General features: G+C 34.8%; 3 protein-coding genes across 3 annotated transcripts; 1 reads left to right on the top strand and 2 right to left on the bottom strand.

The window, feature by feature from the left end:
• Window positions 1–209: 209 nt before the first annotated feature.
• Window positions 210–5,618, top strand: LOC115974489. Its single transcript, XM_031094879.1, has 13 exons — window positions 210–1,011; window positions 1,209–1,450; window positions 1,546–1,603; window positions 2,173–2,297; window positions 2,401–2,611; window positions 2,693–2,978; window positions 3,083–3,149; window positions 3,233–3,293; window positions 3,415–3,481; window positions 3,574–3,664; window positions 3,790–4,140; window positions 4,220–4,444; window positions 4,828–5,618. The coding sequence occupies exons 1-13, from the start codon at window positions 921–923 to the stop codon at window positions 5,260–5,262; spliced, it is 2,310 nt and encodes a 769-aa protein (XP_030950739.1). The 5' UTR covers window positions 210–920; the 3' UTR covers window positions 5,263–5,618.
• Window positions 5,619–9,389: 3,771 nt separating this feature from the next.
• On the bottom strand, window positions 9,390–14,801 carry LOC115974488 (AP-2 complex subunit sigma). The gene is made up of 6 exons (XM_031094878.1): window positions 14,595–14,801; window positions 14,382–14,480; window positions 14,250–14,300; window positions 13,697–13,870; window positions 10,755–10,814; window positions 9,390–9,707 (listed from the first exon to the last, which is right to left on the bottom strand). Exons 1-6 carry the CDS (start codon window positions 14,595–14,597, stop codon window positions 9,666–9,668), a joined length of 429 nt encoding a protein of 142 aa, XP_030950738.1. The 5' UTR covers window positions 14,598–14,801; the 3' UTR covers window positions 9,390–9,665.
• A 2,301-nt stretch (window positions 14,802–17,102) lies between these two features.
• Window positions 17,103–21,907, bottom strand: LOC115974487 (hexokinase-2, chloroplastic). The gene is made up of 10 exons (XM_031094877.1): window positions 21,791–21,907; window positions 21,292–21,592; window positions 20,873–21,023; window positions 20,431–20,613; window positions 19,517–19,591; window positions 19,275–19,430; window positions 19,076–19,171; window positions 18,846–18,976; window positions 18,308–18,389; window positions 17,103–17,757 (listed from the first exon to the last, which is right to left on the bottom strand). The coding sequence occupies exons 2-10, from the start codon at window positions 21,576–21,578 to the stop codon at window positions 17,419–17,421; spliced, it is 1,500 nt and encodes a 499-aa protein (XP_030950737.1). The 5' UTR covers window positions 21,579–21,592; window positions 21,791–21,907; the 3' UTR covers window positions 17,103–17,418.
• Between the last annotated feature and the right edge of the window lie 4,385 nt (window positions 21,908–26,292).

Genomic DNA, 26,292 nt, shown 5'->3' with positions numbered 1-26,292 from the left:
TCGTAGGAAAGTAAGAGAGTCTCTCAGTGTAATCACGGCGAAAGAGTGTGTTAGTTGGGAATATTTGATATTAGAATTAATGGGATTCAGTGATATGGGTTTGGTTCTAGGAGATACCACCATAAATGGGGATTATTTAATATTATTGAATGTGATTTCATTATTCAAACCCAGCTCCCTTTTTTTTTTTTTTTTTTTTGGGGTCTGCTAAATTTAACTTTCTCTTTCTATATCTGACCTTTTTTTCTCTCTCTCTCTCTCTCTCATTCTGTGTGTCTGGCTCTGTAGGTCTGCTTTAATTTACAAAGAACCTGATTCTCTGAACACGAGGGAACGACTTGCACTTTCTTTTTTTCCTTCTTTCTCTTTTGTGCAGAGAGTCTCTTCGTTAGCTTTTTGTCTTTAATCCATCACTGTTGTTGTTTTTCACCGACGAGCTCTAGCTATATATCTATATCTATACCTATATCTATATATCTAATCCAAGCAAAGAGAGAGAGAGAGAGAGCGAAAAACAAGAGTCTGAGATAGAAACGGAGAGATATCTGGCAACTAACTAAGTATATTGATTTTTCTCTTTCTTTGGAAAACCCAAACGCCACTTTTTCGCTTCTCTTTCCGCCTAGCTTTTCGCTAAATACTCAAAACCCAAACAAACCCACACACATACACAAAAAAAGACAAGAGAGAGAGAGACTTCTTCTATCTTCATACATTTTCTCTCTCTCTCTTTACGTTCTTTTCTCATCATTCACATTTTCAAAGGGAAACTATATAATTTACTCTCAACTTTGTGATATTGAAGAATAGTTAGATCTGGGTTTGAGCGTTTTTTTGTTGTGGTGTTGTGAGCCATAAAAGCAGTTTTCAAAACAAACCCAGATGATGATGTTGTTGTTGTTAATAGCTAAGAAGAAGAAATGGACAAAGCTCGCCAAATGAGGCGTGGAGCTAGTCGGTTCTCTCTCACCAGGTCCCACAACAATAACAACAACAACAAGCACTTCTCTGGTAAATTACTTGAAACCACGGGAAGATACAAATAAAGCAAAAATAAATAAATAAACCCTTTTGTTTTACTTGTCGTTGTCTACGTATTCGTTGTTGTTTTGCTTTGGCTTTGTGATAAGGCTTCGCAGGTTATGCGTGTCTGTCCTTTAGCTATTATTGTTATCGTTTCTCTTAAAAAGTTTTGTGTGATTTTGAAGGGTCGGAAGATTGTGTTGGTGGGGACTTTGTAGTTGTACATTCGGAAAGAGCGAAGAAAGAGAGGCTAAGAGAATTGAGTGTTGCTGCTGGTACTATAACAACAAGCTCGAGCTTCGATTACCAAGACTGCGAAATGGGTTGTGATCACGTGTCTGATAATGAAGATGAGCTTCACTTAGAAGAAGAAGAATCTTCTTTTAGTATAATTGGTTCTAGCAAGAGATTTAAGGTTCCCAAAAAGGTCGATTATCTTTAATGACTGTGTTAAGTTTAGTCCTAGCTTGTTGCTCCTATTTTTTAATGTTTAACAATTTTTTTTTAAAATTTTTTTTACAGTTTTTTGATGACTGCAATGGCGTTGATCATGCCTCTGTTCCAAGAAAACTACGGTCAGGTATGTGGGTCATGAATTAGTAGTAAATGGAAGATTTTAGCCTTTTTTTTGTTTTGTTTTTTTTTTTGGGGGATATAATTGGGGTCTGAGTCTCTGTAATCCTATTTTTGAAGTGGGTTTTTGTTTAATTTGGTGAATCTCTTAGAGTCTCAAGTTTAAATTTTAGAGTAGTTTTTTTTTTTTTTTTTTTTTTTGGTGGGTGTTCTGGGAAGTTTCTTGTTTTGTTTTGGTATGTGGATTAGGACTGAAGCAAAACTGAAGCTTTTTGCTTTTTCTATCTTTTTCTAGACACAAGATTCTGTATGTTCTCATTTAATTCTTATTTAATAGTATGTTGATGCTGAAACTTTTATGGTACGTTATTCTTTTAAAATTAATTAGTATAATGGTGTTTTAGATTTTGCTTAATTCTGTTCTAAAAGAGATACTTTAGCTTTTTAATGAATCAAAAGTTTTTATAAATTAATTTTTATTATAAATATATATATATATATATATATATATATATATACTGCTGGCTTTTTTTGGGGGGGATTAATGTTTGGGAATTTTCTTTTTTGAATTTACAGCAACAAAGAAGCGCAATCGCGAATCTATTTCTCAACCTTTACCAGATTCAAAGAAGCTGAACCATAAAATCAGTGGAGTGGAATCATTCATAAAGAATGGAGCAAAGAAATCCAAGCTGAGCATGGTTAGTCCTCTCTATCTTGGCACTATTGAAAAATTCCTTTCTTTTTGCTTTTTTGATTTGGAATTTGAATTTTAATATACTTGGATTTTTTTTTTTTTTGTAGAAACAATGTGGCTCAGACAAGTTCCCAAGAAAGACTGTCACTGGGCCAATAACAAAGGATGAGGAAGAAGTTGTGGAGACCTTGTATGCATTGGCTGGAATGTTCCCAAACAATGATGCAAGTGAGAAGAGTAAATTAGACAGTGAATCTATGGAAGCAAAACCTTCAGCAATGCCAGTGTCAAAGGAGAGCCCAATGCCTACATTGGAAGGTTCCTTCATTAAGTTCTTTCTACAATCTTAAGTCTTGGTTTTCTCTTTGTTGTGGTCTGTTAAATTGTGTATTTTATCAGATTCTGCAGTTACAAATGACAACTTGAGCTCCACCCCCTTGATAACTGCCGAGGCTGCCAATTCATCGTCTAATTTTGAAAGTTCACCTAAAGAAACTGCAAAAGTAGATTCTTTGGATGAACTCAGTGTTCAAGAAAAACCTGTTTTGCTCGAAAGCAAGAAAATTAGTATGGAATCAGATTGTTCTGGTCATCAATTGAATCTAAACAGCATGTCATTCTTGGCTAATAGTGAAAGTAGCAATGAAAATCCATTGCGCTATTCTGATCTAAGCTTGGATACTAGGTGGGTAGTTTTTAAAGATTATTTAGTATTAGCGCTCTCTTATCTTTTCTTATTTATGACACTCCTTGGATATAATTCTTTCCATGTGTTTTATGCTTCTGCAGATTAAAGCCACCCGCACAACCAGGGACCCCAATAATTGATGTGAAACCAGAGATTGCACTGGGGCCAGTAAGTGTAATTTCCTAGTCTAACTAAATGTTCTTTTAGTCAGCTAGATCTTAAGTTAAAGGTGGCTTTGGGTTGCTTTATAGGTCGTAGCCATTGGAAGTCAACCAGAACAACAAAATGTGATCAAGGAGTCCAAGAAAAATGGTACAGTATTAGCTTGCTTGGATGGTCTCATTATCATATTTTTTGGATTTTTGCTTCAGTTGCAAAAGTGGCATTCTGGAGTTGTATTGTGACACTATCATACTTTTTCTTCTATCAAAAGGTCCAGCATTGTGGCCAGGCTTGTCTTCTGAGGCGTCACATGGTGTTGGGAGTCATGGTCTTTTGCAGTAATTTTCTTACATTCTCTTTGATTTTGACCCATTCATGTAACCTTTTTTTATTTTTGGTTCTCATCTCCTAATGCATTTATCTGTCTCAGGTCTTCAGATGCTAAAATTCCAGGTTGGCTTGACACTGCTACGTTTGCCCCCAGACACAGGTCTTTTGAAAACGGTTCTTTAACTGGAAAGGTGAATGTGACTTAATTAATGAATATTTATCTTGTATGCTTCTCTTAGCTGTTGTTCACAACTTTGAAAAGCTCTCCGTTTCTTTCCATACTAAGCATCCGATTAGTTTATGGTTAACTATGCAGGTTTCAAAAGTTGTTGTCAACAAAAAGCCATGGAAGAGGTGTGCCACTCATTTTCACATAAGTCATCTCATTCAGATTTTAAATATTCAAGAGAACCAAGAGAGGTTGCCACTGCAACCTAATCAATTGAGACCACAGGAAGGATCGAGTCTAGGAGTTCTTATGGCAATTAACAACTTTCAAGGTGTAGATAACAGATTAAATGCGATTGCTTCTCCTAGCAATGTATGCAATTCAACCACTGAAAGAAATATATCTGAAGCTAAAACTGGTAGCCTTCAGCACCAGCGGCTCCATCAAGATCAGCCCCAGGCTGCTCTGGCATCTGGGGCATACAATTCACAGCAGCAGGTAAACTTATATTGCAATTGCCAATGGTTTCTTCTGTAGTTCCATTACAATTTTTTTTTTATTCTCTGGTTGCTGGCAGGGTTTTGATTTCTTGTCACTGTCGGCTGGAGGGGGTGGGGTGGAAGCTAAGAATAGTGTTAGTAGAGCTGGAAATGGATTAGATTCTTCGTCACAATTCCAAGTTCCTTATCTTCAATCTCTGGCACAAAAGCAGACTCTCATGCCTTTCTCTATGCCCCAAAGTCGCTATACCTCCTCTGCTTACTCTGATCAGCTTTCAGTAGCACCAGCAGCAGCACATCAGGTTTTATTCTTTCTTTTGTAGGAGGAGATTTCAATAGAGCAAGTTAAACATTTTTTTGCAACTCTCCCAATATTATGTCCTTTTCCCTGCACTTGTTACAAGGTTTTGAGTAGCTCGATGGATCTCACTTTATGGAATTACTAACTTTTTCACCCACTTAATGAGAGAATCAAATGTAAGCTCTACATAGAGGGACCAACAAATAGGACAGTTAATATAGGATTGCCCAATTATGTAACATGAACCCATCTAAATTCTCCAACTTGCAAATAGCAGAAACTTACATTCTATCATATGATTTATGATTTTGTTGCTAACTGTTGCAGCTCTCACCATGTTAGCTAATAAAATTTCTAAAATTATGTTGTAATGCTTGATTGTAGGTCCAGCTGCAGCTACCTCTATATCTTGGCAGTCCACTATGTGGTTCTAATGCAAGTCCTGCAGCCTTGACAAAACAACAGCAGCATCAACGCTTTTGGCCTGCCCAGCTGGCAGCTCAATACAGGCCTGTGGGAACTTCAACATCCATGACCCAAGTTCAGAGCTGGCAACAGGGAAGGCAAGACACTCAGATGCGGATCCCATGTTCCAACGTCCATATTCCTCCACCCCCTTCACCACTAGAAGTACTTGGCCCTAAATACACGCCATTCTCTCAACAGCAGCAGTACCTCATGGACATTACTTCATCATTGCCCCATGCGCGGGTAAAAAGGCAAGACCACCTTCTCCCCTCTGTCTACGAAGACACTGGAGGTGGCTTCCATGCCAGTGGTGCATTGCCATTGCAATTACTCTGCAATGAGCGCCTTTGATGTGAGTCGCATTGACAACTCTTTGATGGGACATAAGGATGGGTAACACATTATTTCGATAATTCTTTCTGTTCATACTTGGGACTTGGTGCCTCAACTTTGGCATGATCGAATAAGTGATGATACATGCAAGGTTTGACTGATAACAATTTCCGAATATCAAATGATCAGAAAAGAAGAGCACTCCGGGCAAGCAGAGGAAACTTGCTGTGACCTCTAGGCGGAGTGAAAACCTGGACCTATCAGCTGCTAGGATGATGATTAAGTTTTGTAGAATAATCCTTTTATGAGCATTACCACATTCATGTCCTTTTACAAACAATGATACTAAATAGAATGGTTAAGGTTATGTTCAATTGGTGCTTCCCTTATTGTTTTAACCTTCACTGCTACACGGCTTCAGTTTAATGCTAGCTCCTTAAAGAAATAAACAGAAGGCCCGGAAAGTTATAGAAAAAAGAAAAAAAAGAATCGAAGGTTAGTCAGTCAATCACAAGACGGGTCCTGTTAGGGAATGTCAAAAAGGAACACAATTTTCGGATGCTGTCATTTTAGTCTATGGAATATGAATTACTCCCATCACACATGGTAGAACAATGAAACAATAATGAGAGATGCTATATTCACAATATTTTTACAATAATTTTACAACAAATCATAAATAGTTAGTTATTATTGGTTCAAATTTGAACCTAACACTAAGATTATTTTTTTGTCCTAATAATAACAACCAGTAACAACTTGTCACTTAGGATTTGTTGTAAAAATGTTGTGAAAATATTGTGGACATATCATTTCTCAACAATTATTGATGATGTACCATCCCATATAACAATAGAAATTTGTCGTTTCATAGAGGAATTAGGCCTGTACTGACCGAGAAATATCCTCCCAACATCTTGTTGAAAGGATAATATATACAAATTCCATATTCGAAATCAATGTATTCTTTTACACCCTTTGCCTAATTTGTGATTTTTGTCTTTAGAATTTAGGTTGGACGGCACTGGATGAGAATATTAAAGCATGATCTTTATTTCTTGCTATAAAAGTCTCAAACTGATAAGGAGCGGTCACAAATTTTTCAAGCCACTTTTGCCTTGTAGCATTAAATTTTTCGAGCACCTTTGCATAGTGTGGGTCCTGGAGCGTGTTTGTTTGCCATTCAATTCTTACATATGCTGCCAAATTGTGTTTGCCAATTGCCAGCCACTCTACAACAAATAAAAAATCATATATTTCACAGTATTTTAGAATTAGTATTTAATGAAATTGTTAAACATGAAGAATACTTAACTGTTAGTTTACTAACAAAAATTAATATCACGATCAATATAAAACTGGAATTAAACATGAAGCGTTAAAAAAAAAAAATTTGAAATGGAAATAGTGAAAATAAAAACAATCCAAACTTCAAGGTTAAGAATGTGTTTTTAATTTGGATAGTCCCAAGTAGTTTTGGTGGTCCCACACCATAAAATTTGGGGTAAGTCAGGATAATAGCTCCGCGATGTATGAGTCATTTTTCATTCATAAAAATTAAAAGAAGAAAAAGAAAAAGAAAATGTGTTTTTAATTAACATGATCATGGTCATGGGTTGGTCCGTTGGACTTTTGAGTTTTGACGCAAACTGGAACCAAACTGGTTAAACAAGCTAACAACTCATTGGACTAGAACACATTGAAAGTACCAAATTCAAACTTATTGGTAATGAGTTCCACGGTGCAGGTTGGTACTTCCAAACATCAAAGATAGAATTTGTAAGGTTGTGGTCAGGATCCACACAGCTTTTCAAGGTCAATTAAGTCCGTCAAAATAGGGAAGATACAATAGGAATTTCATCAATTATTATTTTTATATATTTTATCACAAACCTCAACCAGGGAATGCTTTTTTGCTAATCTTTGGAATTCAATGTCATCTCCTTATAAGTGACTAGAATCTTTTAGTTCAATGAGTACTTTTTTGATATTTTCAAAAGAAACAATTGAGATTTAAATCTATCATCTTCTAACTATTGAATTTTCTTTTTCAAAGTTACTTTTTTTATTTCTATTTTTTATTTCTTATAAATAAAGTATCTTACTCTTTTTCATTATCTAATTTAAGTTGCATTTGGCATTAGCTTAAAAAACTAGTTTTTTTTTACTTTTCAATTTATTTTTGCTACTATGCATGGGTCTTATTGTATTTTTTGGTTCTATTCATGAGTCCTATTGTACTATTTTATCCATAATACTTTCAGCAAAATGTTTTCAGTTTCAGCTAAATAAGCTGTTCCCAAACGAACTCTTAGTGTGTGTTTGGATACCAATGAAAAATTAAAATTTTTCACCATTCAGCTTTTTTTTGTTACTAGTCATGGACTTCATTGCACTTTTTGGTATTATTCAAGGGTACTGTTGTGCTATTTTAACTAACTTTTACTTTTATATACAGTACTTTAAATAATAAGTTTTCATAAATACCAATTATTTTGCTGAAAATGATATAAAAAAAATTAAAAAGTTACTATTCACGCTCGTTGCATTGTTCACTTGCCTAAATGCACTGTTCATGTCCCATAAACAATACAAGAGGCGCTAAAAAAAAAAAAAAACACAAACGCAAGACGTGGGAAGCGTAAAATGCGCTTCCCAAATGCACACTTAGTGTAATGTTTATATTTGCTCTAACCTCTAAGTAGAGAAGAAAAAAAAAATTAGAGAAACTTTCACGGTGTATACTATATAACACTCACAATCACACATAGAACCCTCCAACCACATATGAAACCTGACCCACCCCTCGACCTAGGCCGACTTTTACAGCCAATTTGAATGCCAACGGCTATCGACAATAGGTAGAGCTCTTCAAAATATGATACATTTGAGTAGAGTGTTGGGTTTTACATGTCGCTTTTAATATTTGCTTCTAATTCAATTATCTTATTAAAAAAAAAAAAAAAAAAGTTAGATTTTGAGTTTAAGTTTTAGGATCTGTTTGAATACCATTTATTTTGTTGAAATTTAAAACTTATTGCTGAAAGTACCGTAGATAAAAGTAAAAATTAGTTGAAATAATATAGTAAGGCCCATAAATAATACCAAAAAGTGCAGGAGAGCTCATAAATAGTAACAAAAATAAGTTGAATAGTGAAATAATTTATAATTTTCATTGCTTCCCAAACACACACTTATCATATTATTTTTTTTAAACAGAGTTTATGTTAGGTTGTTAAGCATGAAAATTATACGTTTAATAATAACATAGTGCTTTAGGGTCTGTTTGAATACCATTTATTTTACTAAAATTGAAAACTTATTACTAAAAATACTGTAGATAAAAGTAAAAGTTAGTTGAAATAGTATAGTAAGGTCCATAAATAATACCAAAAAGTGCAGTAGAGTCCATAAATAGTAGCAAAAATAAGTTGAATAGTGAAATAATTTATAATTTTCATTGCTTCCCAAACACACACTTATTATATTATTTTTTTGAACAGAGTTTATGTTAGGTTGTGAAGCATGAAAATTATATGTTTAATAATAACATAGTTATAAGTGAAATTTTATTTAGTTTACTTGGAGGTTTTTCTTTTTAATTTTTAATTCAGGCTATATGGCAAAAGTAGAATTGCAAAGCTCCGGTTTTTTAAATGTCTTGTCATATTCAAAAAAAAAAAAAAAAATTCATCTTATTCATTTGTTGATTATTTATTTTCTCTTTTCCAACTGGTAAATCTCAAGAATCACATAAACCGAGGGAAAAAAACCGTTTGCCTCAAATAGAGAACCAACTACCAAGCATAAAGTCATGGCTAAAGAAAGGTTTAAGTTTTAAAGTTCAGGAAATATTTATTGCACACATTCTAGTTTTTTTTAACTAAAATTGTGTACCATATGTATGAGTGTGAACTTTAGTTTCTTGAGCTAAAATTGTGTACTATGTCTAAGTGTGAAATCGACATTGCTTTTAAAATTTTGTCAAGACATATCATGAGGACAACACCTGTGAAAGTGACGTAGCAGGAAAACGACTCCCTCACCTGCAGAATTTCACAGGATAGCACCAACTTTGCAAAGGTGCTGAATCTGGCCATACAATTCTGAAAAAACACACACACACACACACACACACACACGAATTCGGATAGTGCACACAGTGCTGCTACGTTTATGTATATTGCCTTTGTTGATTGAATGTGACTTACAGCCACCCATGTTACTAACAGCAACATGGGGAAAAGTGAAGAAGAAGAAACACATTAGAGAAATGAACAAGGAACAATTTTCTGATATTACAAGAAGAAAGCCGCAGTATGAATTTTGTAAACAAAATAGAAACCAACTGGGGAAAAAAAGGGAAAGAAAAAGAAAAATGAAAAATGACACTCCTATAACACACTCCTCAGAATAAGGTCTCACTCCAACTTTTCCAGTTCGCCCATTCTTTCAATAATCGCCTGCAAGTCAATGCAACAATTAGCGATATGACCAAATTCTTCAGTCATATTATGCATACAGATATTGCATCTAAGTTATAAGAGAGAATCAGAAAACCACTCTGTAAGGAAGGTTGACAGGGTGGCAATTCATGTTGGGTGGGTTGTGTTTGTGTCATGTCGAAATATATTATATTATATGGGTCAACCCTATCCCAACTCATTTAATAATCTAATCGAAATAAAATCCTTGAACCCTAACATGGTTGATTTATTAAGTGGGATGACACGACACAACCCACGTAACACATTTGATACTTAGTTCATGCTAGGTTGACAAGAAACAAGATCCATTCCAACCCATTAATAAACATGTTGTATTTCGATTGACATGGATATGACCCATTTAAAGAACATTTAAAGGACATGACCCAAAATAATTAACATATTTTTAAGTTTTGTAAGTCAACAAATAATAATAATAATTACAAAAAAAAAAATCTAAACAAATTCTAATTCATAATAACATTAATTAAAGTTTAGCACACAAAATAAAAGTTCTCCTCTTTTTTCTTTTTTCTTTTTGATAAGTAGAATAAAAGTTCTTATCTTGTCTCAACCCAATGAAGTTTTATCCTAATTTAGAAATACACAATCTAAAAAAGATAAAATGAATTGAGAGTTTTTTTTCTTTGTTTTGGGTAAAAGGGTTAAGGACTTTTGGAGTTTCAATGAAGAATTTATTATAAAACTATTAAAATTATTTTAATTACTCAGCTATATTTTTAAAATTCAAATTTATGTTTGATAAAATGACATTTATCTATATGGGTTAATAGGATGGTGTCAAAATAGGTCAACTTGTGTTGACACAAATAATGAACTGGGCCCATTTGAGCAAATTGCAAGTTAAGCACGTCAAGACAAAATTGACTCATTTACACTAAACACTAACTCACAAAAAAGTGTATTGTGTCAAATATTGCCACCCCTACATGTTTGTGGTTGCCTCCAAAACAAGAAAGAGAGAGAGAGAAGGGGGGGGGGGGGGAGAAGGAATGTGCAAACCTTTTTGCTTGTTTCTTGGAGCTCCCCAGCGAGAATGAATTCATCAAGTATCAGATAAACCTTCATGAAAAAACAAAAGAAGGAACACTATAATAATTATTGCCGATGAAATGATAAGAACAGATATACACTATACCCCAATCTGTTGCCCCCCTCTTTTTTCTCACAAAAACAGACAAGCTGAGGGTATGGGTAGAACATAAAGTAATATTTTCAGATCAAACAATATCCTCCATGATCACGTGTAACTTCCAACAGGAGTTTATATAACATAAAGATATTTTATGGCTACTTGAAATGGTATCTAGTGCATCCGATATATACATCATCTATCTCACAAACATGTGGACCCCACACAGTTGAAGACCCACAGGTTGTAAGAGAAATGATGTTTTGGATATGAACATGCATTGACCTAACATGAAGGGAATTAGAGATTGTATTTTATGGTATAGTGTAAGGGCATCACAAAACTGCCAAGAATCATTTTTCAACAATGGAGAATGCACTGTCATTTTCCCCAAACCAGTACCTCACTCTGTCCTGTTGTTTCATCCTCAAACTTGGTCTAAACCTCCATTGGGCACAATCAAGATCAACTTTGATGCAGCTATCTCCAATTCGAAAGCTGCCTTAGCTGTCATGGCTAGAGATTACCGAGGTGCTGTTATAAAGGCATGGGCTAAAGTTATATCCAAACGGTCTCCTCTCCAAGCCAAAGCTGAAGCATTACTTTGGGCAGTTCAGCTTGCTAGCTGAGAAATGGTTCTCTGTCACTTTTGAAGGTGATTATAAGGTTTGTTTAGATGGGGTCCTGAAACTTAAGGGCTGTCCAGATTGGGTAATTGAGAGTTTGATTTCTGACATTTTATTCACTGCTGAGTCCTTTCCTGCTTGTTCTTTTGCTTGGGTCAACAGACCTTGCAACAATGCCGCCCATGTAACTGCAAAGTTTGCTATTGAGTCTAATTTGTCTTGTTTTTTCATTTCGGGCAATCTTCCTCCTAGTATAGTAGATGCTTGTAAGAAAGATGCCCCTCTTTGTTTCTTAGTTTCTTAGTTAACATATATTGAAGTTTATCAAAAAAAAAAAAAAAAAAAAACAATGGAGACTTAGATACCAACACATGCTAATTAATTAGCAGGGTAAACTTAGCTAACTCATTGTCAGTATTTCCACACATGGTAAGATATAAAATCTAGCAAATTTCCATGGACCATCTAGCATCTGGAACCAATATTTCATATACTTTGGAATTTCTATGTCGACAAAGATTAGTCAATGTAATACTTTTATCACAATGTTGAAAGCATTTAGATCTAATTAAGAATCATAACAAGTGAAAATAGCACCTTTTGTGTCTTAAAAGCATTATTTTACCATTCTAATTAAGACTCAAACAATACCTTCAGAAATGACAAATTATACAGAATTTGTTTCTTATCTTCAGAAATTATTTCAATTAATGCTTTCATCACAGTTTTAAAACAAACTTTCTTGATTGCCATATTCTGATACATTATAAGTGCTACGTGATATATGAAATAATAATTTCATGGTTTGCAAGGTTTATTTCACAGAAGCACTATTTCAAGTAGCACCTTTGTGATATAAGCAAAGATGACTCTTCAAATAGCATAAACTTTTGGCAATTCTTTGTCAACATAATGAAAAAGCCTTAATCCCAAAATTTTGGGGTTGGCTATAAATCCTCAATAGATTAGTCAAGGTTGGCTACATGTATTTTTTTTTTTTTTTATTCATTCTATCTATCCAAAGTCATAATCTTTGTTACCTCCTTATTAACATATCATTTTTTTCTCACATCTATTAATTTTATTTCAAGTCTCCCTCTACCCTTTCATTCTCTTGACTTGAATCATTGAATCAAATCATTGTCTCTCACTTGTACATTAATCACTCTCTTCTACATATGACCAAACCATCTCAAATGACTCTCCCTCATTTTTTTCATCAATCCAGGTTACCCTATCATTAAACAATTTTCCTCATTTTTCCTTTGTTCACTATTCCTACAAGAGTGACTAATAGGATTGAGAAACTGCAAAGGGATTTCTTGTGGGATGGGATGGGTGATACACCCTAGCTGCATCTGGTGGGTTGGCATAAGGTGTGTGCTCCTATGGTCAATGGTGGTTTAGGAATATGGAAAATCACTTCTTTCAGTAAAGCTTTGTTGGGGAAATGGTTATGGCAGTTTGGGATGGAGGAGACAAGGCTATGGAGATGTGTGATAGCGTTGAAGTTTGGGGAAGAATTGGGGGGGTGGACTTCTCAGATGTACAGGGGTCCCAACAACTATATCATCTACAGAAAACATACAATAAGGGGCTTTATATTAAATCAATTTAGTGAGCTCACTCATCACTAGTACAACGAGACATGAACTTAATGCTCATAGCACTCTTAATATACATGAAAGATGGCTCTTTAAGGCACCACTTGAAATAGCAATTCAATGATATATTTATCTCTAAAAGAACTATTCCAAACAGGAGTTCTATTGCATTTATTAGAAATGGTCATCAAAATAGCACTCCTATTTTTTGGGTACCTGAGTCTAAAAAATAAAAACATTACTTCCTAAAAAACCTTTGATCATAGTATTGAAAGCATTCTTTTAATAATTATATTTCTAGATATAGAAAGGGCTCTTTTTCTTTCTTGTTCCAAAAAGAAAGCACCATTTCAGATGACACTTTCACATGCACAATACTGTTATTCAATAAACATGCTTCTTTGTGTAGGACTTTCCATCTTTTTCCTAGATACTTCTTTAGGTGGAAATATTATTTCAGAAAATACTTCTATAACAGCATGAAGTACTAGACACTAGAATGATAGACGTATACAAGAAGCAGATGAGCATCGAGTAGGCTTTGCAGATAATTGCACGGAAAAATCATGATAAGCAACAAACCTTGTGGAAGTTAAAAACCAAATCTAGCTCGCACACATTGCTGAAGAAATGATCCAGTATCTCCACGAACAAATGGATGCACTCCAAATAAGCCAACTCATTATCAGTAATGTCGACGCAGAGCGAGAAGAATAACCCAGCATAGCGCCTGTAGATTACCTTATGAGTGCGGAACTGTAAAATGCATAATAATCACATCATCAGCACTTAGCAATAATTTCATGACATATTAACTACAAGCCGCAATAAAGAAAATTAAAGCATAAAACCCGGCCATTGCCTGAACCAGCTATAGCCTAATTGACACATTGATAACAATCATGAAAGAAACTCACAATTCCATCAAACATCATACAACATAATGGCAGATTAACAGAAGCAATGGAGTAAACAATTTTCAGTCAGCAGATTTAACTTAGTTGCCAAACTATAAATGAAGTGTGTTTAATTTCTTGGGTCACAAACATATGAAATGTGAGAATCAAAGTTCTAAACCCCATTCATTTTCCCCACAATTTCTCTGTAACAAAGTCAAAGCATAGGGAATTTTCACCTCGACGAAATTCGTGAACTTGGGATCTCTGTTTACCACCAATCGATGAACCTACAAAAACCCATCAAATTCAAAACCCTAGAAAAATCCAAAAAACATTTATAGTTCAGAATCAAAACAGGAAGATCATACCTCGTATTCGACCTTGTGTTTCTCGGAATCCTCGAGAGGAACGTAGTACTTGGCAAGACGGGTCTTTCCTTGCCTGTTCTGTAATAGAATGAACCGGATCTGCCAAATTCACAAAGATTTTAACGAAATGATCAACAACATTGAAACTCATTTTTCTTTGAACAATGAAAAATCAAAGACAAATAAATATGAAAAAAGTGATAATTGGATTACCATTTTTGAATGAAAATGAAGGAAATTAAGCAAAGAGAGGAGCTAGAAATTGAAATAGATTTGGATTTTGGAGAGAGCGAAAATCTAGGGCACAGCTCAAATACCAGTCGCAGGTTCAAAGTCCTTGCGAGAAGGGACAACGGGTGAAAAACTGTAACGTGTGTAAAATCAGACCAATCAACGGTGTGCCAATTTTATTTATTTTGGTGGGTTCGGTCAACTCTAGAATCTCTATTTCTCGACTAACAAAAAAAAAAATTATAAGGGGTCTGATGGTTAAACAAGAGACTTTATAAAATTTTTGATGGTTGAATAAAAGAGTTTAATCTTCGTTTACACCAAAAACACCTATCGGTGTCTTCATCTGGGATTTAGAACTTCTAGATTTTCTAGGGTACTCTACCAATAAATTTCTTTAGATCCTAACCACTCCTTTATAATTTAAGGTTCTAGATTCTGCCATGTCAGCATTCCACTAACAATACTCTTAAAATAATAAAATAATGTTGCAAACAAAACAATTAAGATTATTGTTAGTGGAATGCTGATATGGCAAAATCTAAATCATTAAATCATTAAAGAATGGTTAAGATTGAAGGATATCTATTTGGTAGATTACTCTATAAAATCTAAAGGATCTTAATCTATCTTTCAGAGAGTTATCATTAGGAGTCGACACTATAATTACTTCATAATAAACTTATATAAAACATTGTGCTAAAAAATTAGCATTTAGCGAAATGTCATTAACTAAAAAATTCTTTTTAATTCAACTTTCAATTTTCTCTCTCCTTTTTTTATTTCATGGGTCCCGTTAATGGATTATTTTAATAAAAATTTTATCCCCTTTTATGGAAAATATAAAAAAAATCAAAAAAAAAAATAGTTATCATTTGCTTTGGAATGTGTTTTTGAGTCAAAATTATTTTAATGTATTATATATATTATTTTAATGTGTAGCATGGAAGAATATAAAATGTGATGTAAGGTATAATGTTAAATGTCATGTTTAAATATGTAAAGTAACTTTTTGGTGTATTAAAATAGAAAAGTTTTTAGAACATCTAATGCAAATGCTCTTAATAAGTAATTTTTTTCATAATTTTATCATATTATTATTAGAGTTAATGACATCACTGTTTTAAAAACTGAACCAACCGGTAAAAATTAAGAACCAATCCCTTTTTCTAGTTCTTTGAACGTTTCGATTTTTAAAACCATAAATGATACTTTCGTTTAAGAATTTATAAAAATATAATATAATTGGAGTTGATGGGAAAGGGAGAATTTAAATCCTAGATGTCTTTGTTAGAAACAACAGGAGATGTTGATTGAGTTACAAGAGATACTATCTTATAAATTTACACAATCCAAAATCAAATCTATATAATTATATTTTATACTTTTATATATAAAGTTATAAACATATAATATTTATATATACTTGTATTCACAACCTTAATCCTGAATACATTATTATGTTTGAGTTTTGCTCGTTTAATAGCCAAACTTTAACATGCATGTGAGTCATTTGCTAAATAAAGAAAAACGAACAAGTTTTTACTCGAGTCAAGCTCGAATTATTTATGAGCACTCCATCATTTACAACCTTATATTGATTCATGGTTAGCACCCTCTATGTTGGTTTCCAAGTTTAAATCTTTTCTTCCAGCTGACAGAGATATCTTATAAACTTCTTTTTTAAATCTATATCAACAGGTGAGGCAATGCTAAGAGTATATCGCAACTATTAGCTATATCATACAGGATTGGTCCGAAAGTTTTAAGATCATCTGAGTTGTCCTGCTGCAGAGCACAAAGATATGGGGTACTGCAATTAGCTTAGAATAAATGGGTTTAATGAGAACTCTAATTATAATTGACCGAAGTCCGAAGATTAGCTTTGGAGAAAGGGAGATAATCATGAAAATAGGTCAACCCATTGTAGATGTCAATTGAATAAAGTGAAAACCAAGTCTTAAAAGATTTGTTATACCAAGCTTTCAAACAAAGAGTAACTAGATAGTAATTTGTTATTTGAAATGAAAAGGTGAGGGCACAAGATCTATAAAGACTTGAGTCGAGACTCTACGATGGTAGAGAATCATAATGCTTTGAGTCAAATTAATAGTTGTTTTCCATGAAAGTAAATTTATATATATTCCATGAAGATGTTGAAAATAATTAATACTTTTTTTTCGTTTTCTTTTTTGAGGGGGAAAAATAATTAATACTTAAAACTCATTTTATTAGCACTAGAATTCTATTTCATGGTCTATTCATTCCTAATATAACGTATTTTTTGAGAGTCTAACTTTTGGTGTCATTGTGATGTTGTATAAAAGAGCAGTGTGGAAAAGAACAGGAAAAAAAAAAACTGTTTTTCAAAAGAATATTTCTCTTATTAATGATGCAGAAGATTTGGTGAAAGCATCACAATCATTTTGTAAAGAATATGAGAACCAAGAAGTGAAAAAAGGATCCCATGTGAGTTCTGCTACAAGGACAGGATTGAATTACACTAAACTAATTTAATCAGTGATTGAATACAATCGTTAACTAGAATGGAATGGTTGCTGCATAAAACATACACAAAATTGCACCATAGGAAAATGGTGCACGAGTTCTAAAAATACAGCTACATTATAACCTTGAAGCAATTTTCTAAACTCTTATTGTGTTCTTTGCTCTTATTCTCTTCACTCTTAATTATTAACCCAATGACAAATTATATTACAATACAAAACTAAATTCGATACTTTTCTGACTTGGAGATAAATTAAATGTCCATACTATAAATCGGTCATCAGGATGCTGTCACACCCTAGAAGTCGTGCTCATATTTGGAGTTCGAAGCAGCAAGGAGAGAAGCCCCTATACCAGACCCGTCTTTTGTGTGTTCTATAACCACATTCTTTGATTTTTCCAACCCTAAAACCTCTTTAACAGCATCTTTTAAGTATCTTTTGTACTGGGGGTAATGCTCATACAAGCCTCCATCCATAGCCACCACTGTCCTCTTCCCAAAGATGAGACCTGTTGAATCCTCTTCCATCTTTTGCAGAATCCCCACAATTCCTGCACCAGCTAAACGGCCACCTCGCATCACAATAGTGTCACAAACCTCTAGGACAATCTTCCTTGCACTTAAGTTGCTCTCAACCTGATCCCAAGATTCAGAAGAAAACAAGAAAGAAAATTACTATTGCATAAAAGATTTCATAGAATGCTTTAATGAAACGCTACATTTTTCATTGTAGTCAACACCCTACAAATAGGTCAAAGATATTCCAAGTATATGTCAATGGTATGCGTTTTCTATTTAACAAAACAAAGTTGCCCCAGCTTTTATTCATTTGCAATCTTTCAACAACACCCCCCCCCCCCCCCCCCTTACAAGATACATGGAGGTCAACAAAACTGTTATTATCTTTAAAAAAATAATTATGAAACAGTAATGCAAAACTCCACTTGTTCTCATAGTTTAGTCAGAATGCCACTAGTGTGTTGCGTGTAGAAGTAAGTGCTTCCAATATCTACTGTACTATATTCCTTCACTCACATTGATTCAAAATTTTAATATTATCAAGAGGTCTCTGAAAATTATTCTCACATATGCAATTTATTCCCAGTCCATGCTTCCCAACCCTCTTATTCACTATCACAATATAGAGGTTGATTTTCAAAAGGGTGGGACAATGCAAGGAGTTTACCCCAGCTATGTTATAGAGGATTGACCCGACAACATTAAGATCATCTGAGTTGTCCTGCTGCATGGCAGAAAGATCTGGAGTCCTGTCATTAGTTCAGAACAAACAATTGTAATGAGAACTCTAATAATTGACCAAAGATTAGTTGTGAAGAAAAGGGAAATAGTCCTAAAGATAGGTCAGCTCACTGCAGATTTCATGAATAAGTGAAAATCAAGTTTTTCACGATTTGTTATACCTAGCTTTCAAGCAAGAGTAATTAGATTGTAATTTCTGATTTGAAATGAAAATGCAAGGGCACAACAATGCTGAAGATTTGTTGAAAGCACTACAATCATTTTGTCAAGGATATGAGAACCAAAATGTGAATAAAAAAATAAGTCCCATGACGGGATACAGACAGCAACAGCCCAAATAGAATGCAAAGTAAATATAACTCAACCAAATAGCAACAGAATTCATTTAGATCTACAAGAACAACTTAAGGTGAATTTGAAATTTAAACTAGATTTTGCTGAAGAAGAGTGAAAGTTCTAGTTACCGGAGTACAAATGGAGTGGATAGTTTTTCTGGAACAGATTCACCAAACAAGGCTCCTTCTGCAGCCATCTTTAGTAGCACTCTTCGTACAATTTCACCGAGATACATTCCAGAGATTGTCTTCTCAAAGATCTGTCCATAAAATATGAACACCATTGATGACTTTGTATTCCATAATTCAATTATACCTTAAACAATAAATGAACATTTATGACAGAAACTAGAGCTTACCTGCTCACCAGGATTAATACTAGCAGCATCCATGTCTTTATCAAAAACAGTTAAAGGAAGACCATTCGAGAATGCTCCCCACTCAGTATTAACAATCTGCAATTGTTTTTTTTATATTTTAAATTAAGGATATAATCTAAACTATGGGTATTGTAAAAGCTATAAAGAGAGAGATAAGCATTGGGGAACTCATATACACCGTTGTTCCAGAAGGAGACACATGACCCTGAAGTTTAGGAATAGCATCCATCCGTTCAACATAACAAGCATTGGTTCCAGTACCCAAAATGACAGCAACCATGACATCGTCATCCCAGTATCTTGCTCCAGCTAATGTTCCAACAGTATCATTAACCTACTTTGCATTAATTTATAAAATCTTGATCAATTCATTGTTCTACAAATTTCTTCAAAAAAGAAGCTAACATAAGAACAACATACCAAGGCAGACACCCGCATATCCAGTCCTTGCCTATCCATAGCCTCATTTAAACAAGCCACTACGTCTCTTCCTGCCTGTAAGGAGTTTGAAGTTCTCCATTATGCTTGTATAAAGTTAACAAGTTTATGCCACCACTATAAGAAATAGGGCTGAAATTTACCAAAAGAAAATATTAAGGTTATTAAAAATTGACCAAAGACAGCAAACAAAAGTTACTATAAGTCAGATCAGGCACAAAACACTACAGTAAAAGTTTTTTCATAGTCTACTTTTCATTGAAATGGGATTGCAAAACTATTTTAAAAACCATCATTTGACCTAGATTCCATCAGGCTTTATTTCGCTTACAATTAGTTCTACCACATCATAATTCATAAACTGGCTCTCTTTCTGTAGTCTTGTCAAACAAACTCATGTACAATATAAATCACAGCTTTGAAAAATTTTGAGAAGCTCCTCTGGTCGATATGGATATAGCCAACCAACTGAATCAACCAATGCCACAAGGTACTTTCTTCCCAAAGAGAAACTGACTAACGAAAATTCATTTTCTGGAGCTGGAAGGGAAGTACTAAAACAATTATGGGAGTACACGTTTTCCATAAATTTTATATCATAAACTGTTCCCTTTTTTTTTTAAGGCAATCATGTTATAACAGCGTCCCCCTCCCCAGCTGAGACTTTTCTCATTGAGCATAATCCTTTTTCCACAAAGTTATTTTATCATGCTTCAATATATATCCCTGCCACCTTTCATGTATTACTGCTAATGGAATTGAATTGGTTGCACAAATTTCAATACTATAATCTACTTTCATCACGAATATTGTTGCTAATATAAATAGTAGAAACAGGGCAAAAATCATCAATAGCATCTCCTACTTATACCATTATAAAAATGTAAAATACAAACCGTTCCAGAGACGGCAAAACCCTTTGTCCACTTGATTAGTATGCCGGAGTCTATAGACGTCTGCCTCACAGGAAAAGAGAATGTGAATCCAATCTCCCTTTTCCTTCCAGGTGGCAGATGAAACTTTCCACCCTCCTTTTCTGCAAATTTTGCCAACCCAGAAGCTATAAAATCAAAAAGCTCCTGCAGTTTTGGACTCAAAAGAATTAACAACAGCTTAGCTTATAAATAAGTGGCCATATAACATACGAAACATTATACCAAAATGAAAAACCCCAATTGAGAGGGAATCAGGTGGGGTTGGGGATTAGAACCCAGGTTTCTCTCCGCAGAAAGAACCAGACAATTCTAATGAGCCACATGACTCTTGGTCAAAACACACTAATTAACAAGAACAACAAAAAAAACATAACATTGTACCAAAATGATGGGGGAAACAGACCTCAGAGGTACCAAACATGAGCTCTTGAGGTATGGACACTTGATCAAACTCGGTAGCGATCACACGCTCTTCCTTCCCACCTAACTGCACCCTTAGCACCCGGAAGTTTGTGCCACCAAGATCCAAAGCATAAAACAACCCTCTCTCATTCCTTTTACAATACATAACATAACACATAATTTAGATAACATTTAAAATTCATTTACACAAAATTGCACCCACTTACAATTAAGAATCAAAAACAACTTTGGCACCAACTTTATAAAAAAATAAAAATTCAGAGAAAGAAAAAGAAGGTTATTGATCTTTACTAGCATAAAGTTACTAACTTTTTTCCAACATATTATTAGAAATCAAAACCAAGTCCATATTCATACATAGAGTGAGAGGATCAAAGTAACAAAAAAAACAACACACACCCAGTAGGGAGAGTATCAACATAGCTGAGGATCATCTTGAGATCACTCCCGCCATCAACGGCAAGCCCAGCGCGCATATCAGCGGCCATTGCATCCGCCACGTGGCGCAAAAGGGGCAGAGGGGTAGCACAGTCGTGCTTTAACTTGGTCAAGATCGGGGCAACGCCAGCAGAGACAGCGTTACTAGATCGGACGGTCATGGTGAACCGAGGCATATTGATGCGCCCTCGTGATCTCGGAATACAAAACGATCCGACGGCTGGGGAGGCTGCTGTGACAGTTGACATTGCTTCTTGTTGTTCTTGTTGTCGACGGTGAGTATTACGAAGAAAATTAGATACGGAGAGTCAAAACGAGGTTGAGATGGAGAGTAAGTAGAGTAGTACTAGTACTTAATATTATTAATAAGGTTTCAAATTTGTATTATAAAAAGAAATACTACAGATTTGAGAAAGAAAGACATACTAGGCTAGTAGAACTGTACAAGGTTTATGCTTACCGGTTTTGGTTTTGCTAACGACCTAAACTGGTCGTTACCTTCCAGTTATAAATTGTTGTTGTTGTTTTTTATTTTTATTTTTTGTTTTGGGGGAACATAAAGCTACAATTTGGGCGGACCAGCCGATGTGGACACAACAAACATTTTTTTTTATGAACAACACAGCAAGTCAGCAACATCTCTGCTTTGTTCTTGTTCTGGTCAAATTTTTAACCTAATATATTTTACTCATCTTCGGATATTCTCACATGCGATTGCGTGCATAATACGCGCACTGTCTGTAAACACTGTTGGCGATTCCAGAAAACTTTTTTTTTTTACTTTCTTTGTTTTCTTCGCATGAATAAAATTTGTTGCCTGTTTGGGTTGAAGAATTTGCAGTGATGCAATGTTGATGGTTCTTCGTATTTTTCAGCAATTTAAGGGTATAGTTTTTTTAGAAAAAAAAAATTTTTAATTTATTTTTGAGAAACAAACACACACACAAGGGTTTTCTATGGATTTATAAAATATGAAATGTAAATAGTAGAATTATTTTTTTAATCTTCAAATTTCTAAAACTCTCTATTTTGTTCAATTTTTTTTTTTTTTTAATTTAAAAAAGAGAGTTTCAAAACAAAACTTAAATGCCTCTAAAACTCTTTTATTAAGATTGTGCTAACGCCCAATAAGAAATAAAACATGACTTTATTTCTTTAGTGGGAAACGGATTTGACTATTGAGGACATATTAACTATATATATATATATATATATATACACACATATATACTAACCCAGGTGGGTTGGCCAAGTGGTTGGGTACTTGGTTTCAAAGTGCTTGTCACAGGTTCGACTGGGTGTGCTCCCCAGTTCAAGTCTAGGTACCTGTATTTTGAAAAAACCCCTTGGACCAACGATTTACCCCATTAAGGCCCACCCGTCGAGAACAATGATTAGTTTCTGGTTGAAAGATTTGAAGATACATTGTGGGAAACCAAAAAAAAAAACTATATATATACTCTACACAAATATGAATGTTTGGACCAACGATTTACCCCACTAGGGTCCACCCGTCGCGAACAATGATTAGTTTCTGCGGCAATTGGGTCGGGTCGGTTTTTAGGCCTTGGTAGGTTGGGTTGGGTTACAAAAAATAAAAGTTCAAAACAATAAATTTGTAGAGAATGAGTTGGAAAACTGGGTTCAAATGAACTCAATTGACAAGAACAGGAAAGTAGATTGAATTGATCCAAAGATAATCGTCCTTGGCAAAGTCCGAGGAAATCAATTCTTATATATTTCTTACAAGTTTGTTCACAGAGTTGGTTCCTGATTGCTACAGTGTTTCCCTCTTGATTTCTCGATCCCCCCTTCATGGAGGGTCTCTTCTATTATATAGTTCTCCTTAGTCAATCTTGGCCCTTCACTTATTGATCATCTAAGCCACCACCTAAGTGATTGTTCCATCAGACACCCTTTCAGTCCCCATGTGCGTTGGGGTAGCCAATGCAACACTATTCAGGGGTCTTCTCCACATTAATACAGTTAGAAAGTTAGCTATAGAGTATTCAATGCGGTGGTATCAACTTTCCCCTTAGATATTTTAGGACACATCCCTATCCTGTGTTCCCATAATGCATATCCGTATCAACAGAGTGTTCTTGGGCCATTCTCCCAGACGGCAGACCACCTCTACGAACTTTGGCCTTGGTTAGCCAAGGAGGCTCTCCTCCTCGGCAAAACCCCCTAGACAGTTATGATCAAAACTGACTTCTCTGTTTGCTAACATGGGCTCTTTTGACAACGTTTACCCTCCTTGGATGTCTTCAATCCTTGGCTTGGGCCTTAGGTCCATTATATACATAAATAATGGGTCTCGCAGCCCAATGCCCCTACAATATATATAATATTATATAATAAATAAATTTTTAAAAATAACCAACTCTTCCTATCCTTTATAAAAGCCAATTAGTTCACATAAACCCTAGTAAATTACTATTTTTGTTTAGTCATTATTGTTGTTTGCCTTTAAGGAGTTACATTGATACTAATCTTTGTGTTTTTTTAATATATTAATATTTTTTTTCTACTCAATTTAATAATAATAATAATAAAATTTTGTCCAACCCATGGGTTCAACCCGACCCATGTGAGCTGGGTTGGGTTGAATTTTTTTTGACCCACCATGATGGGTTGGGTCAAAAAATCCCCTCAACCCGACCCATGCACACCTCTAGCAAAAGGGTAATTGGATTGGAAGAACATATCTATAAGGATGACACATAGAATACTGCGAGTAATGATAATGATTGATGATAAATTGTTACTTATTTGTTTATGCTTAACGATTTTGTCAAATTTTTAGAAATTGATACACAAGTATTACTAGTGCTTTTTTTTTTTTCCCCCCTAAAAAAAATGACTTATTCCCTCCAAAACAAAAGGAGTTGAAGTGGGATCAAAGAAGCCAAAAAAAATATCTATTAGAAAGTAATTAGAACATAAGCAGCCTTATTAGCTAAATACTTAGCTTTGAGCAAAAACTTTTTGATTCTTCTAGGAATTGAATTGCTTAGAGGAAGTCGACCTTGGATACAAACCTGGCAATCACTTTCAAAACTTACATTGAGAAGCTTGTGTTTTATAGTAATTGAGACAGCCCACCTAAGTGTCTCAACTTGAATAGGGACGTTGGCATTCACTTTGATAGAACAAGCAAGCACCAAATTCTCTCTCCAGTTGCTAGCAATCATGGTAATTGATCTTTATTCTATCCCCTTGTTGGATTACTCCAATGAGTGACTGAAACTGGGGAGTTAGGTGGTTTGCAATGATTCTTGGACAAATCTGACCAGTGCTTATCTCATGGAATTTTCTTTGAACAACCCCATTCCAACTCTCCTCCGGTCGGTTTAATTCCTTCTTGGACTACCTTGTTTCTCAAATGCCCCAAAGACTTGTGCAATATGTATTGACTTGGAGAGGCTCAGCAGATATTATAGATTTAGTCATGAACAATTGGAGATCAAAGAAATATTGAAGGGCTATGTGGGTATAAATCACACATTCGTGCCATCTCCAGCTCTCCACCCAAGTTTGTCACATTTGTAATGAACCAGGCCGACATGATGCATTGCCCAACTTGGACCATTTTCAAGGAGTATTCTTCTATTTAGATTCCACAATTAATGATGAGGAGCTATACACCTTGGACTCAATTCAGTTTTTTATTATTTATTTTTTGAAACGAGTTGCACCTCACCAATTGATCACACTTTTTATTTTTATATAAGATATAAATTCTACTTTAACTTAATTTAAATAAATATGTCTGAAACTTCCTCTTAGAGACTTGAACTCTAGCATTTACCCTCCAACTCTACAAAAACTTTATACTTGTAAAATGACCATCACGCCAAATGTGTGCAATTATATACAATGTACATTACTAACTCCAACATAAATAAAATATTTAAAAAATATTTAAAAAAAAAACTTAAATAATATATTTTATTTGTTTCCACGACTCTACCACCTAGTCAATTTTGTTTCGCTTAAACCTTATTTCATGGTCATATATCTTTCCGGCTAAGGAATGGAAGTGATATGATAATATTTTATTTTGTTTTTATCTATTAATGATGTACAATCATTTAAAATTTTAAATGATTCCTCAAATGAAGAGTACCACCTCTCCTCTATCATATTTACGTAAGAGCACTCTCATCAGGTGTGTCAAATGCCAAATATTTGGCATTTGACACACCAAACACCAAAAAACTACTCTCATGAGGTGTTCTAAATGCCAAAAAATTTGGCACGCGTGAACAGTAACGTCTCAAAAATAGAAGTGTACGGACAACAATGCTATAAATTTTATTATTTTTTTATTATCTTTTCTCTCTCCTCTCTCATCACTTTAATCTTTTTTAATTCTTTCTTTTCTCTCTCCCATCCGCCTCAGTCTCTCTTCCTCACTCATTCTCATTCATTCTCACTCCTAGCTTCTCCTTTCTTCCTTTCTCTAGAGTCTAGAGCACACCGCCGTCCTCATCAAGCCGCTGTCCTCATCAAGCCACCGTCGATCTCACCAAGTAGCAGACCTCACCAAGCCACCACCTAGCCATGACCCACGAACCCGACCACCAACACAGCCACACCGACCCATCCCAACCGCCACAAGCCCACCACATCCACAGCAACCCATGGTCGGAGTTTCAAGTCAGGCCGATCTCTATGGCAGTGATTTCTTTTTTTTTTGGTTTTGTTGTGATTTGATGGTGGATTCGGCACCGACCGATTGTGGGTTGATTTTCATGGGTTGTGATGGGCTGATATTGGTGGGTGGCGATGGTTGTGGGTTGATTTTGGATTTTGGTTATGGTGGGCGGTGGTGGTAGATCTCTCTTCCCTCTCCCCTCTGTTCCCCTCTGTTCCCCTTTCACTCTGCCTCTCTCTGGTTGTGGGTTTTTTTTTTTTTTTTGGCTGCAATTTGGGCTGATCTGATATTGGTGAGTAATT

Source organism: Quercus lobata, chromosome 2 (genome assembly GCF_001633185.2).
Source record: "Quercus lobata isolate SW786 chromosome 2, ValleyOak3.0 Primary Assembly, whole genome shotgun sequence".
Classification (NCBI taxonomy): Eukaryota; Viridiplantae; Streptophyta; class Magnoliopsida; order Fagales; family Fagaceae; genus Quercus; species Quercus lobata.
The sequence above is the reverse complement of the archived record's forward strand: the minus strand, read 5'-3'. Positions and strand labels throughout refer to the sequence as shown.